Source organism: Panthera tigris, chromosome D3 (assembly GCF_018350195.1).
Source record: "Panthera tigris isolate Pti1 chromosome D3, P.tigris_Pti1_mat1.1, whole genome shotgun sequence".
In the NCBI taxonomy this organism is placed as follows: Eukaryota; Metazoa; Chordata; class Mammalia; order Carnivora; family Felidae; genus Panthera; species Panthera tigris.
The window spans coordinates 18,825,568-18,841,317 of record NC_056671.1 but is presented as its reverse complement, the minus strand read 5'-3'; the positions used below and the strand labels follow the sequence as shown (position 1 = coordinate 18,841,317).

At 53.0% G+C, this 15,750-nt stretch overlaps 1 protein-coding gene across 9 annotated transcripts in view; it reads right to left on the bottom strand.

The window, feature by feature from the left end:
• CABIN1 (calcineurin binding protein 1) overlaps nucleotides 1-15,750 on the bottom strand; it is a 153,690-nt gene that overhangs the window by 72,567 nt on the left and 65,373 nt on the right. For 7 of the 9 annotated variants that reach the window (XR_006210195.1, XM_042963050.1, XM_042963051.1 and 4 more), the window contains exons 24-26: nucleotides 14,247-14,507; nucleotides 10,745-10,896; nucleotides 8,857-9,035 (exon numbers count right to left, since the gene is read on the bottom strand). Coding sequence is in view for 8 of the 9 variants with exons in the window: in XM_042963050.1 (XP_042818984.1) it covers nucleotides 8,857-9,035; nucleotides 10,745-10,896; nucleotides 14,247-14,507 (592 nt within the window). In the remaining variant the exon portion in view is untranslated. The remainder of the gene's footprint in view (nucleotides 1-8,856; nucleotides 9,036-10,744; nucleotides 10,897-14,246; nucleotides 14,508-15,750) is intronic. The other 2 variants (XM_042963053.1, XM_042963054.1) reach the window with 1 other exon arrangement.

Genomic DNA, 15,750 nt, shown 5'->3' with positions numbered 1-15,750 from the left:
CTCACTTTGGCTCAGGTCATGATCTCACAGTTTGTGGGTTCGAGCCCTGCGTCAGGCTCTGTGCTGACAGCTTGCTCAGTCTGCAGCCTGCTTCGGATTCTGTGTCTCCCTTCTTCTTCTCTGCCCCTCCCTCACTGATGCTCTGTCTCTCAAAAATAAATAAATGTTAAAAAGAAATTATTTTTAAATAAAAAAAAGAAAAGAAAAATAAAATAACATCCACAGCAACAACAGCCACAGCCAAGGAGCAGGACGCATGTAAACACAGGGACTGTGACCAGGCCTCCCGCCCCAAGCCTCTCAGATATACACAAGAACCCAGAACAGCCTGTCCTCTGAAAGGGTGGAGAAAAAAAGCCAATATCAGCCCTGGGGGGTTGGGGGGGGGGGCGGCGACACCGTGGCGATTCTGGACAAGCCCTTACCACAGGGGTGATCATGAATGAGCACCTAAGGAGCCCCGAGGAAGGCTGATGGTCGGGGGGTAGTGAAATAAGTCTAGAAACCCCCATGAGCCACCACAGTTCTGCAGTGCCCCCCTGCAGCTCAGAGCTGGAGAGGCAGGGGCTCTGCACACTGAGGTGCCCTGGCTGGAGCTGTGACCCCTACTCACCAGGCCTGTGAAGCAAGGGCGTGGGTAATGTTCCTGCCCAACCCTGAGAGAGATGCAAGTCTAGGAAACAAAGGATGGGCACATCACTGTAAATGAGAGTCCAGGGCCAAGTTTCTCTCTAATCCTTTCAAAGAGGGTAGGCACAAAGCTATTTAAAATCATCCTGAGGGGCGCCTGGGTGGCTCAGTCGGTTAAGCGTCCGACTTCGGATCAGGTCATGATCTCACGGTCCGTGAGTTCGAGCCCCGCGTCGGGCTCTGTGCTGATAGCTCAGAGCCTGGAGCCTGCTTCGGATTCTGTGTCTCCCTCTCTCTCTGACCCTCCCCCATTCATGCTCTGTCTCAAAAATAAACAAACATTAAAAAAAAAATTAAAATTAAAAAAAATTAAAATAAATAAAATAAAATCATCCTGAGTTTGAATACTAGGAAGCAACCGAGAACTTTGCACCAAGAAGCAAGTCAGATTAAAAGAAAACTAAATTCATTTCTTTTACACCAACAGGGTGAAAGAAAACAATGAAAATCTCTTAAAGAATGACTCTATCTCCTGGGCAGACAATGCCTCTGGGCAAAGCCCAGTCCACCTAAGCACATCCTGACTGCCTCCTGCCCAGCCGAATTCAGCACAGGCTCAAGCACCGCTGTGCACAGCCCAGAGACTAGCAGTGTGCCCTGATAAAGGGATGTGGGGAGCCCGTATGTGTGGAAGAGGTGGGGCAGTTCTGGCTTGGAGAGCACTCGGCTTCCATTGGCAGTGAACAGAGCTTCCTTCCAGGCCTGGCCATAGTCCCACCTTCTCCACGAAGCTGTCTATGGATAGCACGTTCCTTATTTGGGACACTGTGGGCCACGGGTCCAAATGAGCTGACATACAGCTTTGTGTAACTGTGCACTGATGGCCAGAGGTGCTTCCTCCACATCCTAGAGGCCCACGTATAGGCTGGGCACTGTAGGACACCCCCATGGTGCTGGCCTGTCCTGATGCTCAGAGAACCAGGTGGGTCTGCCGGTGCTCTGCAGGCAAAGGCTGCCAAGCCTGAAGGCAACGACGGCCCTCCCTTCTCTCACCTGCCTGCTGGAGCAGAGCCAGAGGGAGAGGACAGGGCCAGGCAGAACTAGCTGGCTCCCTGCTTTGGCCATCTCCTGTAAGTTCTGCAGACTGGCCTGGGCTGGGGGTTTTCCTGGGCTCCTGGTCCTGAGGCGGGACAGGAGAGAGAAGGGAAGCTCTTCTGCACAAGAGACCCAGACTCAGGTGAAGAGCCAGACTTCCCACAGGGCTGGGCAGGATGGCCTTCCAGGGAAGCATGTACCTAAATGGGACTCCAGGGACTGCCCACAGGCCAGGTTCCTGATTTCCTTCAGGAGCTGCCTAGACATCAATAGGAAAGAAGATGCAATAGTGGACAGGCTCTACAGGCTACCTCTGCTCTGCTTCAGAATGTTCTTTTGAAAGTCTGCCCACACAAAACCTGTTCACACTAACTAATATTTGTGGCAAAATTATAAATATTTCACTCTCCTACTGTTAATCACTGGAATGTTTCACATCTATGCCTCTGGGCCACCCCAGCCCCTCCCCCCGAGTCTTTAGAGGGATGTCATCTGCCAGCCACTGCTGATGACACCCTCCACTTCTGAGGTGTGACCTGCAGAGCCAACTGCAAAGGAACGACAGCTGCGGATGCAGAAGGAAAGGGACCTGGCTTGGTGACAGAAAGACTGTCCGTTCCGAGGAGTGTGAGAGCAGACTGTATTGCAAGAATTTGGATTTTTTTTGTTCAGGTTTGACTCAGTTCAAATCCCTTGAACATTTGTAGGATTTCCAGGCCAACCCAAAAGAGCTCTTTGCTTACAAGACACAAGCTTCCTGGTACATTTTCTCTACCTGCTCCAGCAGTTAGAACTAGAAATAGCTCACAACCACTTATTCCACCAGTTCAGTTCAATGAAAGTTTGAGGGGAAAGATGTGGTTGTATCATCAAAATCTGCAGCAACTGTGACTAGCGAACCCTGAAAAGATCACAAATGTTCTGCCAACTAGAAACAACAGGTTTCTAAGAACAGTAAACTTGGGGGGAACCAATATTTTGAGCAATCTCTCAGCCGGACAAACCCTGCCCCAGTGGGTCCCTGATGACCACCAGGAAAGAACACATCCACCGGAAGCCAGGCTAGCTGTAAGGGAGGGACACCCTCTGGCAGGCCAAGGAGCCTGGACAGACGCCCAAGAGAAGAGACACCAGAAACACGAGGGCCCTTGAAAAGGAGGCAGACATACTGAGGCAACAGGCAGGCACAAGAGTATCACCATGGCCGTGCTCAGACAGCGGCGTCACCACTCTGGGCCTCTGAGGCTCATGCTCAGAGCTGGGAGAAGACTTGTCTTCATGTGCAGCTCTCACTGTGTAACCCTCACCATGCATCACTCTGTCACAAAGAGCCCCTGTGCCCCTATCTCGGACCCAGCTGGTTTCCCAAGCTCTCTCCCTGTAAGGTCTCTCTTCTGTCCACCCCAGTGACCTCAGTCCAAACGCTGTAGGGCCCTCCAACCTCCATGTCTTTGCTCCCAATGTCCCTCACCTGAAACGGCCCTGCAGGCCTCTCTGGAGGACTACCTCCTCCAGGAAGTCCTCCCAACCCACCAGGCCCCACAGTTAGCTCATGGCACCTTCTCATGGCACCAACTGCTGCCCCAAGACACCACCTAGGGACACACAGATCCAACCAGGCAGCGGGAATCAGGGTGCCCGTGTTGGCTTTCCTCGTGGGCCTTCTTCCTGCCCAGCACATAGCAGGCACTCAACATATACCATGACCAGCTACAGCCTGGAGAGGTTTCTTAAAAGTTAAGAATGGAGGGGCGCCTGGGTGGCTCAGTCGGTTAAGCGTCCGACTTCGGCTCAGGTCATGATCTCGCAGTCCGTGAGTTCGAGCCCCGCATCGGGCTCTGTGCTGACAGCTCGGAGCCTGGAGCCTGTTTCAGATTCTGTATCTCCCTCTCTCTGACCCTCCCCCATTCATGCTCTGTCTCTCTCTGTCTCAAAAATAAACAAAGGTTAAAAAAAAAAAAAATTTAAAAAAAAAAAAAAGTTAAGAATGGAGAGGAGAACAAAGGTGACTGGCTCTGCCCTCTGACAGCCTCCCTCCCTGCCCCAACATCAGTCCCCACCTTTTAGGGCACACGCAGGACAACCTAAGTGCCACTAGGAGCCTCTCCCACAGTGAAAACATCTGTTCACAGCATATAGCTTGCCTACCGTGAGCTGACCTCTCCTTGACCCTGGGAAGGGAGGCTGGTGAGGACTGATGCCACATGCAGCCCCCTGCCCCAAGCCTGGACACCGTGGACTGCACACACAGGGCCCACCTCAGAGCATCTTGGCTACTGTACACAATGTACATTTTTACACACTTGTCCTTCTAAAGATAACTTGGTATCTTAGAGTCTGTTGCCTTTGTTACTTTTTTAAAGCCAGAAAGAACAAAACAATGGAAATACAGGACTGAGCCACCTGCCAGGCCAACGGGCAGTGGGAGGAGGCCACCGCTGCATCTGGCCAGAACTGAGAACATGGGCTGTGGGCAGAAGCCAAGCACATCAAACACACACTATCCAAATCACAGGACCAGCGATGTGGAGGAGCTCCTGGTCACAGGGGAAGCAGGGAGCCGGACTGAGGACTAAGCATGCGGTCTGCGCTGTCCCTTGAAGCGAGCCGTGACAGTGCAAGCAGAAAGACAAAGCCTGGAGAACAGAGTGTGGGCAGGGTTAGGGGCAGCACGGGCAATATTGGTGGAGGCAGTGTGGGTGAGCAGGCGAGGATGAGCACAGATGGCACACGACACAAACAGTGACAGTATGGTGGGTGAGGACAGATGGTCACATGGGAACTTGCACAGGGCACCCTGGGCTCCCACGTGGCCCATACCCTACAACCTGGGGCTCAGGGCAGGCTCTGTTCGTGCTGTAAGTGGGGCCAGATGGGCATCCCGCAACCATGAACACCAGCCTCCACAGCTCCCGCTCTTCTGACCCCCAGCTTGTGCTATTTCCACCCTTCATAGTAAACACTGACACACCCCTTGGGCCTTGGCTAAGCTTTGCCTCCTCAGGAAGGCCTCCTATCCACCAAAGCCAGGCCAGGTCTCTTTGGGGTGGTTTCAGTTGCACCGTGACACTCAGTTGGTTCACAGCTTCACATCTGCCTTCCCCAGAACCTGCAACAGGCACCAGAATTGTCCCATGCACCCAGCACAATGCTAATGGGCACTAGATAGGCATGGCCATGGGCTGGCTGAAGAACCCCACAGAAGGCTCAGCCTCAGACTGACCACAGGGCAAGACCTCTACTCTCTGAGGCCCTTTCTGGCTCCGAGATTCTCGGCTCCGAGATTCTTGGGTAACATGGAGCAGGGCAGGCAGACAGCAAGGGTCTTGGCAGTCCAAGAGAGCCACTATGTACACATCCCAAAGGCTGGCTGAGCTGGGCCAAGTTATGGACCAAGGTGTCCTGTAACAGCCCTGCTCCATAGGCCCTGCTACCGACAAACTTCCAACAAACAAAGCAGGGAAATGCACACAGATCCAGTCTCCATCAGGTCAGCGAGCACAGGACATTCCCAGTGTTAGCCTCCTCTGGCCTGGGGTGGAAGGAAGCTTAGACCCCCCAATTCTCCCTCAGCTTCACCCCAGCTACCAGGCAGCCCTAGAAGAGTGTCCAACTGCCCTCAGCTTGGCTTCCTCCCAGGGAAACAGGACCAATCGCCAAGCAAGGCAGCTATAAGGGCGGGACCACAGGCACCTCTCCCAGGGCCCAGCCCAGAGCAAGCACACACTGATATGACACAGGGCCCAGTTACTCACACACGTGTTCACACACTCCATGCTGGGGAAGGGTATAAAATTTGTTCAGGAATCTCATTATGCTATGTTTGAACATGAGTAAACAGCAATCATTGTGAGCCCCTTGAGGGTCACAATGTATTCCCTACGACTCCTTTACCTTGTCAGGAAGCATCAACACTAAGGATTTCAGCACTTGAGACAAATCCCAAAATGGACGGGAGAAATAAGGAAGGCTGGGAGGAGTGGTCAGGCAGGCTGCTTCATTCTCTCTCAGCTTGGCCAGAGGGCCCCTCTTCAGGTCAGCTATGGGCACACTCTCAGCCACCCCAAGAAGGGCTAGCTTTCATATCTGACAATGATGGTGTCTCAGAGCAACTCAAGGGCCAATCCCAGAGTACCTTTTAGCCAGAGCTGTGGATAGGCTGCTGGAAGCTTCTAACCCTAGTGCAGGATGGCACAAGGGTGCAGATGGGACCAGTCAAGAGAGCAAAGATGGTTTCTTCTAAGAAGCCATTATCAAATGTTGAGTTACCTACATAAAATCTGGAGCTATTTTTCTAAATCTCTTCTAAAAATTTACAGCAAATAAGAATTGACTCTAGCTGATTTCTGATTTTGAAGCTCAGGTATACAAAAGTAGAAGGGCAGCTCAAAGGCAGGGTATCCTAACCATACCTAAGGGAAGTCCTGATGCCTGGCTCCCTGTCTAGCTGATAACAAGTTAGCCTGTGACAGGCTCCAGGATACAGGAGACTTGGGCCCAGAAACCCAAAGGCCCAGCCCTACTCAGAGGCTGCTGCTTCCAAGGACACTGCCTGTCCCTCTTCCAAAGCCACACAACTGGCCTGAGAGAGACAGGGTGCAAACTGAGGATGACAGGTCCCAGACGCGGGCTCCTCCTGCTATGCAGTGCTACATGGCCCTTGTGCCAGCTCTGATGACCTGGGGATGCCTGCGTCTAGGATGTGGTTACACTGTGCAAGCACCTTCCTTTAATACCCATGATAAAAACGTTACTCCTGCTCACCAGGTGAAGAAACCGGCTCAGAGTCAAGTCCCTTACCCAAGGTGGCCAAGCAAGGTAGCAGCGGGGCTGGGACTGAAATGCAGATCTCCCTGACTCCAACCTCCCTGTCTTACCTCGAGCGGGTCCCTGAACTGCTTCTCTTGGTCTGTACCAGGGCTAGAAGCACCCATCAGCCTTCCTGTAGAAGGGCTCAGTTATGGCCTGGAGTGAGCACTAATGCCCTGTCCTCCCACAACAGGAGAGCCATGGCTGGTCTCAGGCTGAAGAGTTGCGTGGAAAGTGTGGGGCCACACGTTCTCCTCCCAGGGCTAGCAGGCCAGCCTGGCTGGGTCACAGGAGGCAGCAGAGGTGGGCAGTGCAGGCCTTGAGGCCACCAGCCTGACACCAGCAATCTGCTGCTTCCGCCAGAGCCAGGGCCTTTCCCTACGAGCTAGTGTAACAGCTGAATGGGCCACTTTAACATTCTAAGATAGGGCCCAAATATTTTCCTGTTGCAGACACTGCTGTCTTTCTGAGGTGAGGAGGGCAAGAGTTCTGAAAGCACCATGCAGCCGGGCCCGTGCAGAGCACAGCATGGCCAGTGCAGGGCTTCCTAGCACATTGGGCTGGGACTGGGCAAAAGTGGGCCATGGTTCCACATTGTTGACAGAAATCACTTTTAAAAAAGTATTTTTTTTCAATCATTAAAAAGTGCACAACCACTGAAACTATATTTGAGCCTATCTGAATGGCTCCCTCTGCAAACTCCCAGAGCAAATAACCATTATGTTGGCACTCAAGCCATGTCACCCCAGTGCCCGTCCCCAGCACTCTGCTTCCCTGCAGCTCCACGTGCACATGTGCGCACCAACATGGGACAGCTGGGCAGCGGTGCCAGGCAGCATCATGGTCCCTTTCTGCCTCCTTTCCTCTTTGCTTCTGGGGTGCGCCCACACCAGGGGAGCTACCTGCAGCTCTGTGCACTCATAGGGCCAAGCACAGTTCCTGCTACCCGGTTCCTGCTAGCCAAGCTCAGCTCGAACCTGCAATGCTGGGAGAGGTGCCGGCCACAGGCCTGTGGACAGCAATGAGAGGCGTGCCTCTCTCACAAAAACTGGCATGATGCTAAATCTTCACAGGAGTACCTGGCAGAAACTAATTTGCAGAGCAAGGATTGATATCCAGTGTGTTTTCTCAATATTTTCAAGAGTAAAAGGTTGGGAACAGGGTAGTTTTCCTGTTGAACCCGAGTTAAGTAAGATGGGGAGGGACCTGGCTTCAGGACATGTGCAGGACTGAATCCGCCCTCCGGGGCACAGGGAGGTGATGGAGCCACGCAGCAGCAGGCATTCAGATGCGCTCAGATCAGCAACCTCTCTCTCCACACCCTCCCCGTACCCTTCTCACAGGCCAAGCAGAATCCAGGAGGGGGCACTGCCAGTCTCCTCTCCTCTCCTATCTCCAAATCCTGGCCCAGAGGGGGCGGTAGGGCGCTGCCCATCTTCCTTCAGCACTTCCCTAAACCTGCTCTCACGCTCCTCTCACCCACAACATCTTACACTCCAGGAACCCATGCGATGGGCAAGGGGTGTCCCATGCCCGGGGGAAGGTAGGGCGAGGCCCGCTTCCCCACAGCCTGATGCGATCAGCGGCGTGTGAGCGAGGGCCTGCTTGTCTGTTGGCATTGTCATTGCTTCCCCAGGGCTCCACCTTAACGCCCTCTCAATCCACCAATTTGGTTCATTCCAGCAAATACTTTATCACAGCTTATCACTGTAAAGGTGAGGAGAACATGAAAAAATCAAGCTACGAGGTCAGCATGCGAGCCTCCTAATGTTAGTAAGAAATGTGGTTCAAGGGTCGCCACCTGCCGTATCCCGTGTGGGATGGCCTCGTACGCGGTCCCAGAGGACTCCACCACCCCGTCTGCACTCCCAGGGGTGACAGACTCAGCACCAGTCACAGTCCTCCCACGGCTATCAGAGGATGTGCTGTAATAAGGCAGGCACAATGCCGGTGCCACTGGACTGATTGCACGGAGGCCACTCCAAGCAGCCTACAGACCCCAACAGCTAGTCCACGGTCTTTCCTGCCACATCCCCATTCCGGGGTGGGAAGATGCAGGCTCATAGCTGTGAGATACCTTAGCCTTCCCTGCCCCTTCCCAGCCCCCAGGTGGGCCAGCTGGCAGGTGGCGACCCTGAGCATGTTTTGGAAGCACAGAATCACCGTGAGGCCATGAGGTTAATGAACAGCCGCAACATTGCCCGTGTCACCCCAGACCCAGCACCCCCCCTCACCAAAACAAAGCGAATCATCACCCGAAGCACCCTCCCCCTTGATTGGCGTGCCGCCCTGGGCTGGCAGTAGGGAGAACAGGGACTGTACCGTCCGGCGTCGCCTGCTGGTGGGGTTTTTTACATTTGACGTAATCGTGGTCAATCGGAGTAGCTGTGTAAGGTGGGGATGTCAGACCTGGGCCAGAGGAGGAGGGGAGGGAGGCTCCGGGGCCCGGCAGTGTCCCAGCTGAAGAGTGGGAGTCCTCGTCCACCAGGCAGGCCTTCTCTCTGTGGGAAGATGGTTGGGGTGCAGGTCAGAATCTCCACATCCCACTGGAATGGGACGTGTTCTGGTCTGAGATAATCCTTCCTGACTGCTGAACCCCACACCATCTTCACGGGCCTCCTCTGCCCTTCCTAGGGCCCACTGCTCCCACACACCTCAGGTGACCTGCTCCTCTGGCTGGTGTCTCTTCAGCTGCTGAAGGAACTGCCCCCATGGCATCCCCTTGGGCTCCAGCCCCGAAAGGCCACCGCCCAGCCATCTCAGGCCCCAGGGAGACTACAGGGGAGCTGACAAGCCCTTCCTCGGAAGCACCCACCCCACACCCTTCCACACCAAGTCAGCACCCTTCCATGTGATGCCTGAGGCCTGGTAGATTTAATTCTCGGTAAGATGCAGACAGAGAAAACATCTGGATTTACTGCAAGCTCTCATGTGTACGAGGATATCTACTGTTGAACAAAAAAGTCAGAAACACCTGAAGTGTTCCATCGAAATAGCTATAGAAAACATGATACACCCATGCTATGGAATAACATGTAGCCAGAGACTATGGGTAGCCACTAGAAAGAATGGAGTGAATAGGGTACCATCTCTATGGTTTTGGTCCCAGCCCCTTTCTCAGGGGAATGTAAACTCGAGAATAACACCTTCAGTAGTTTGTTTTTATAAAATAAAAGAAACCCTACAATTGTACATGTAAATGGAAGCATATATAAATGCACAGCTAATTGTTTGAGAAAATAAATGAATAATGGTTAATTCTGGGGAGGAAAGGGGATTTGTCAAATTTTAGCCTATATGTTCATATATTGCCAAAATTTTCCATAACTAGAATATATCCATGTATTATTTGTATAATTTAAAATTTTTTTAAAAGAGTTATGATCAATAAAAGAGAACTTCATTGTACCTTGAGGGCCCTTTGCGACTAAAAAATGCACATCTATAATTTCTAGGGCACACTGTATCCACCTGGGTGACCTGTCACATGCATGCCCATCTCTCCTATAAGACAATGGACCTCAAGGTCAGAGCCTGGGCACAGGTCTCTCTGGCACTTGGCTGAGCCCTGCACAGTGCCCAGCCAGGCAGGGAGGGGCACAGAGATGAGGCAAGCTGAGCTGAAGCTCCAAGATGTGGACACCAGGGTAAAAGAAGTCTGGGCCACAATCAAGGGAAGGCCCAAGGGTCCTCTCCACCCAGTGAGGGGACCATACCAGGGCCCTAGCATCCTCATGCTCTCTGGAACTACAGGAAGAGTCCATGCCTCTGATGCCCTTTCCTGTTTCTTGGGAGAACAGGCAGCAGACAGGTCCTCACAAGGCCCCCACTCTTGGTATAGGCCCTGGAAAAGGACCCAGGAGTAAGAGTCTGCAACATGAAAACTGCTTTCCTACAGTGTTCTGCATGGGACAGAGCTGTGTCCCAGTGGCGATGGGGAGGAGCTGGCTTCTCCTTAGGGCCTGCCCCTGAGGATGGGGTGGCCCCGGGCATGGCCCCAGCGTGAGGTGACATGGGATTGCACACTCAGCCTCTCCTTCTCAGATTCAACAGAAATACCTTAGTCCAGCAACCAGGAGTCTCCAGATGAGTTCCAGAGACTCAGTGAGCTCCGATTTACTCAGCAGTAACCCCCCGAATGCCACCTTGCTGTAAATGAGCCATCAGGGTACACATGGTATAAGCTGCTAGGTGAAGAGGTGCTACTCACTTCTCTGAAGCTTTGGGCGTGTTCTTCTCCTCGCCCCTGGCAAAGGGTCCTTCTGCAGCCTCCTTCATGAAGTTGACCAGGACCTCTGCACTGACCCCAGAGTCGGGCTTCCCCAGGAGCTTCAAGATGGAAGCGTGGAGCCGGAAGTACACCTAGGAGAATCATACTTGGGTGTGAGCAGCCTTCCCAGTTGCTTAGGTCCGTTCCACAGGCCAATCAGCCACACTGGAAAAGGGCCACTGACCAAGGAGACAGGCCACCACACACTGCCTTTTTTCATTCGCTTTTAAACCAGCCAACCCATAACTCATTCAAAGCAAGCTCTGACAGTTAAAATGGACACAAACTCTCAGTATTCTAGCTTAAATGTTTAGCCAGTGATGCAGGCAAGTGGTGGTAAGATAATGAGAATAACAACCCTCACCTCTGCTCAGTGGGCACCTCCTCCCACCACAGCCCCTGCCACCCACTGTGTGCCCCTCTCCTGGCGCCCATACAAAGTGAGCCTCCACACCTGTCTCCCACCACACTCCAGACTCCCTGAAGCGCAGAACAGTTGATTTCTGTCTGTGTGCCTACACCTGGGCAAGCTGGGTGCTGTAGGCCTAGAGAAGCTTGCCCAGGAGGTACAGGGTGAGGGGAAGGAGGCACGCCGCATCATTCAGGGCCCTGTGCTTTTCTTCACTTCCTTAAGTTCTCACCACAATCCTCCACTTACAAATGTCTGAGGTAAGATGCCCAAATCCCCACAGCCAGGAAAGGCCAGGGCCACGTTAAACTCTGGTCCGCCCTGCCCTCTACTGCTCCCAAGTAAATGTCACATCAGACACAGACACCTCTACAGGTCACTTGGCCTGACTTTCGCATCCACCTGTGGGTGCAGTGTGAGCTCCCGCCTGTGGCACGGACTCCCACAGGTGGCACAAGGAGTGTTACGAAGGCTGGGAAACCCTGTGGCTGCAGGCCCTGATTAACCAGCCTCTCTCACGCAGAGGTGGTTCTCAAGAGAGGCTGCCAAGGACCATGCAGGTGAGATTGCCAGGGGGTATGGCCCAGGCAGCATTCTCAAGAGGGCATCCTGGACAGAGGGGCCCACACCCAGAGCCCCTCCACCGCTAGCCCGCCTGTGGCCCCAAGTAATTAACCCGAGCAACTCCATTTTTAGGCACAGAAAACCTCTGGGCACACACACGTGCCCAGGTGGCCCTGCCGGAAGAGCACAAATTATTCAATTGGCAAAGTTTAACCAAGTGGCAGGTTCAGTATTTTGAATCTGGGTTCAAGAGCAGAGGTGAGTTTTCACCAGGGCAGGGTTAAAGTCTTAAGAGAAATGTCACTTTTAAAGCAAGATATCCACAGGTTGCAGCTGAATGCCTGTTCTCCTGAGAGCCGGCATGGTGTTCTGGGCCTCAGTTCCTTACCTGTTAAGTCCCTGGACCCCACGGGCACACCATCCTGCCTGCTCATTGGTTCTATCAGGCAGCAGCAGAAGCCAAAAGTCAAAGAAACACCGTGGAAGAAAAACACAGTTGTCGTTTTCCTGAGGGCTGAGCTACCTCCCGCACACGGGTTGGGTGCTGCACGAGGGCCCTGGGTGCAGGGGATCTGGCCCCAACCGCCCTTCTCTTCTGCTGCTGAATAACTTAGGGCAAGTCACACTAGTCCTCTAGGTCTCAGCCTTCTCAGCCCGAGTGGAAAGCATGAAAGAGCTGTAGTGGGAAGGACGTGGGGCTTGGGGCTGGGAATGACGGCAACCAGGAAGCTGCTGAAGACGTGCTCAGTACGAAAGTGAACTACACTTTATCATGAACCCTATGAAGATGGTCCCTGAAAAGCTGCTGTCAACCACTCAGCAGGCATCATTTTTCAAAGGCAAATTTTTAAAAATGAGACTTTTCTGCTTGTTCACACAAGCAAATATTGGAAAGAGAATACTAACATGGTTGAGGGAAAACAGACATGCTAATTGATCAGTATAACCTTTCAGGGCCACAGGACACTGTGGATGCAACACTAAATGACCCTTGAAAATCCCCCGTAAGTGCTCCCTGATATGCATGCAAGAGCAGGCCCTGCCTGTACCCTGCTGAGGAAGAAGTGGAAGAGAAGTGCACCCTGCACTGGGCTCCACACTGACAGTGCAGGGCCTGCTCGGGATTCTCTCTCTCCCCCTCTCTCTCTCTGCCCCTCCCCTATGCACTCTCACTCTCCTGCTCTCTCTCTCTCTCAAAATAAATAAATAAACTTAAAAAAAAATGCCAGTTGCAAAATGGTATGAAAATGTTACTACGTATCTATACGTCAATAGGGGAAAAATCTAGAAAGATAAATACATGCCCAGACTGTTAATAGGGATTATTGGGTTAAGAGGATAGGATCACTGGGGACTTTAGCTTTTTATTTTAAACACTCTTGAATGTTTGACAGGCACCTGGGTGGCTCAGTTGGTTGAGTGTCCAACTTCGGCTAAGGTCATAATCTCATGATCATGGTTCATGAGCTTGAGCCCTATGTTGGGCTTTGTGTTGATGGCGTGGAACCTGCTTTGGATTTTCTGTCTCTCTCTCTCTCTCTGCCCCTCCCCAGCTCTCTCTCTCTCTCTAAAAAAATAAATGTTAAAAAAAATTTTTTTTAAACACTTCTGAACGTTTGATTCTTATATATATTTTAACCATGAATGTGTGTTAATTTTACAATCAGAAAAAAAGTATATAAAGGCAGACAAGGCATAATAAACAAGCAGATTCTACCCCAAACTCCAAGAAGCTTGCTGGGCACACGGGACTGGCAGGCACTGGGCACGCAGCCTCAGAAAGGGCAAAGCTAAAGTGCTCAGGAAGCAGCAAGTCCTGGGCCGGGCCAAGTATATCTGGATCCTCACCCGTGTGCTTAGTTTCCTCCCTACAAAATGTGCTGGCTGCAGCCTCCCAGCCTGCCTCACAGGACTGCACTGAGCATCGGGGAGAGTGTGGAGTTGTGTGTTCCAGATATCGTAAAAGCAAATCTGAGCTGTAAACAACTGCTCTTCTCTTGAGGAGCAGCACAAGACCCAAGTCTGGGGTCAAGAAAACAGGCTACTCCCTTGGCCCTGTCCTGCCAAGCTGGGTGCTCTGGGCATACCCTATGGCCTCGCCAGGGACAAGGGCACCTAGCCTTCTCCTGCCACCCTGCAGTGTGGATGCCCTGGGCACTGGGAGATGCTGTGCTGCAATGATGTCATCACTGAGTCAGGTTCTTGGAACCTACATGTGCTAAGGAAGAAAGATGACTTTCTTCTGGGAGATACAAATAAGACACTCCTCTCCCAGAAAGGATAGTAAGCACTCCTTAAAAGAGAGAGGAAAGGCCGCTTTAATTTAATCGCACACAAAGCTGCTGAACACAGAGAAGTTTCCAGCGGGTTGCATGGGAGTCACTGGGACCTCATGCCCCATCCCCAGGGAGACAGAGAGACTGGCCCACCCCTGCCCTGCTTCCCTGCCCTCGGCCAGCACAGTGTCACCTCCAGGGCCTCCATGGCCAACTCAGGTGGGTTGTGGTAGTGGATCTTCTTGGGGTAGCGGGCAGCCTCTTCGTGCAAGTAGTGGCCAGCCTGTCTGTAGTGCAGCAGGTAAACAGCGGGAGGCTGCTGCTGCTTCTCGGCGACCTTGCCCAGCATGTAGTGGATGAGCCACTCTTCCTCATCACCGTCACCCTCACAGCGGGCCGCCGACGTGAAACAGTGCCTGGCTGTCTCCAGCATGCTGTCGCGCCGGCCCTCCATCTGGAATGAGACCACGAGACGAGGCTGGGCTTAGCCCACGGTCTGAACCTGCACAAGATCATGCCTTATCCCATAGGGAAGCCCTGCTGCCTTCCTTGCGAAATTTATCATCCTGTCAACGACCCTGAGACACAGAAGTGTTATCACCATTTCATAGCTGAGGACAGTGTGGAGAGGCCTAGGGACACCCCCCCCCCCACCCCACCACACCGAAGTACACATCAAGTAAGGCACAGAGCTGGACTGAAACCAGGTCACTTCATGTCAACTCCAGTGTCCTTTCTTTTATTTCCCCCCAGCCCACCCTGAAGGACACAGTTTAGGAGATTATGAAGTACCTACTGACCCCCTTCTAAAGGTCCCAACTACAACCCTCACTGTGGTTGCAGTGAGGGCCTGGGAGACAGCATCGGGCTGGGGCTGCCAGGAAAGCCAGGCAAACAGCAGCCGAGAACACCGAGAGCCAGTGCCAATGTTCTGAGATGAGCCCCCTCACCTACACGCGGTGAGCACTTTTCTCACCTGCTCACTAGGGTGGGCAAGCAGAGCTAGACACGGTGAACACCCCCAACACCTAGCAACACAGCACCGAAGAGGATGTGCACCCCTGGGGTACCATGGGACTTCCCACCCTGTCCTCTGCACCCTTCCAGAAGGACCTTACAAAAGGGTAGATTCCTAAGCCCCACCCAAGACCCACTGCCTTGGAGCTGTGCCTCCAGCCACCCTCTCACACACCAAAAGGTGGAAACAGCTAGGACAGAAGATCAACCTCTAAGATGCTTTCCAATTTTTTCTAGTCCCTGTATGAGGGCTATGGGCCAGCACCTAGGTGTCACTGACGTGAGATGTCAGCCATCAAGTACGTGCATCCCTTCATCCCAGAACTCCTGGGCTAGGAGCTGGAAGAAACCCTGAATGTGTGGGGCCACAGGGGCAGCTGTTCCCAGCACCGCAGCTCTCTGGGCCCTCATCAACATGGCTCTCGCTCAGAGGCAGGGAGGCTGCGACCTCTTCTAGTCTCATCTCGGGGACCAGAGGAAGGGAGAGGCTGCAGGCACCAAGCTCTGGCAAGGGTGCTGCCTGCAGCCTGTGAGAGCAGTATCCATGCCCCACTGCAGCAATAGCCCTGGGGCCAACACAAAGCAGCCTGGTGCTACCCCAGTGCTCTGCAAAACACTTCCTGGGAAAGAAAGTTACCACCTAGGGATGCCTGGGTGCCTCAGTTGGTTAAGTGTTCAAC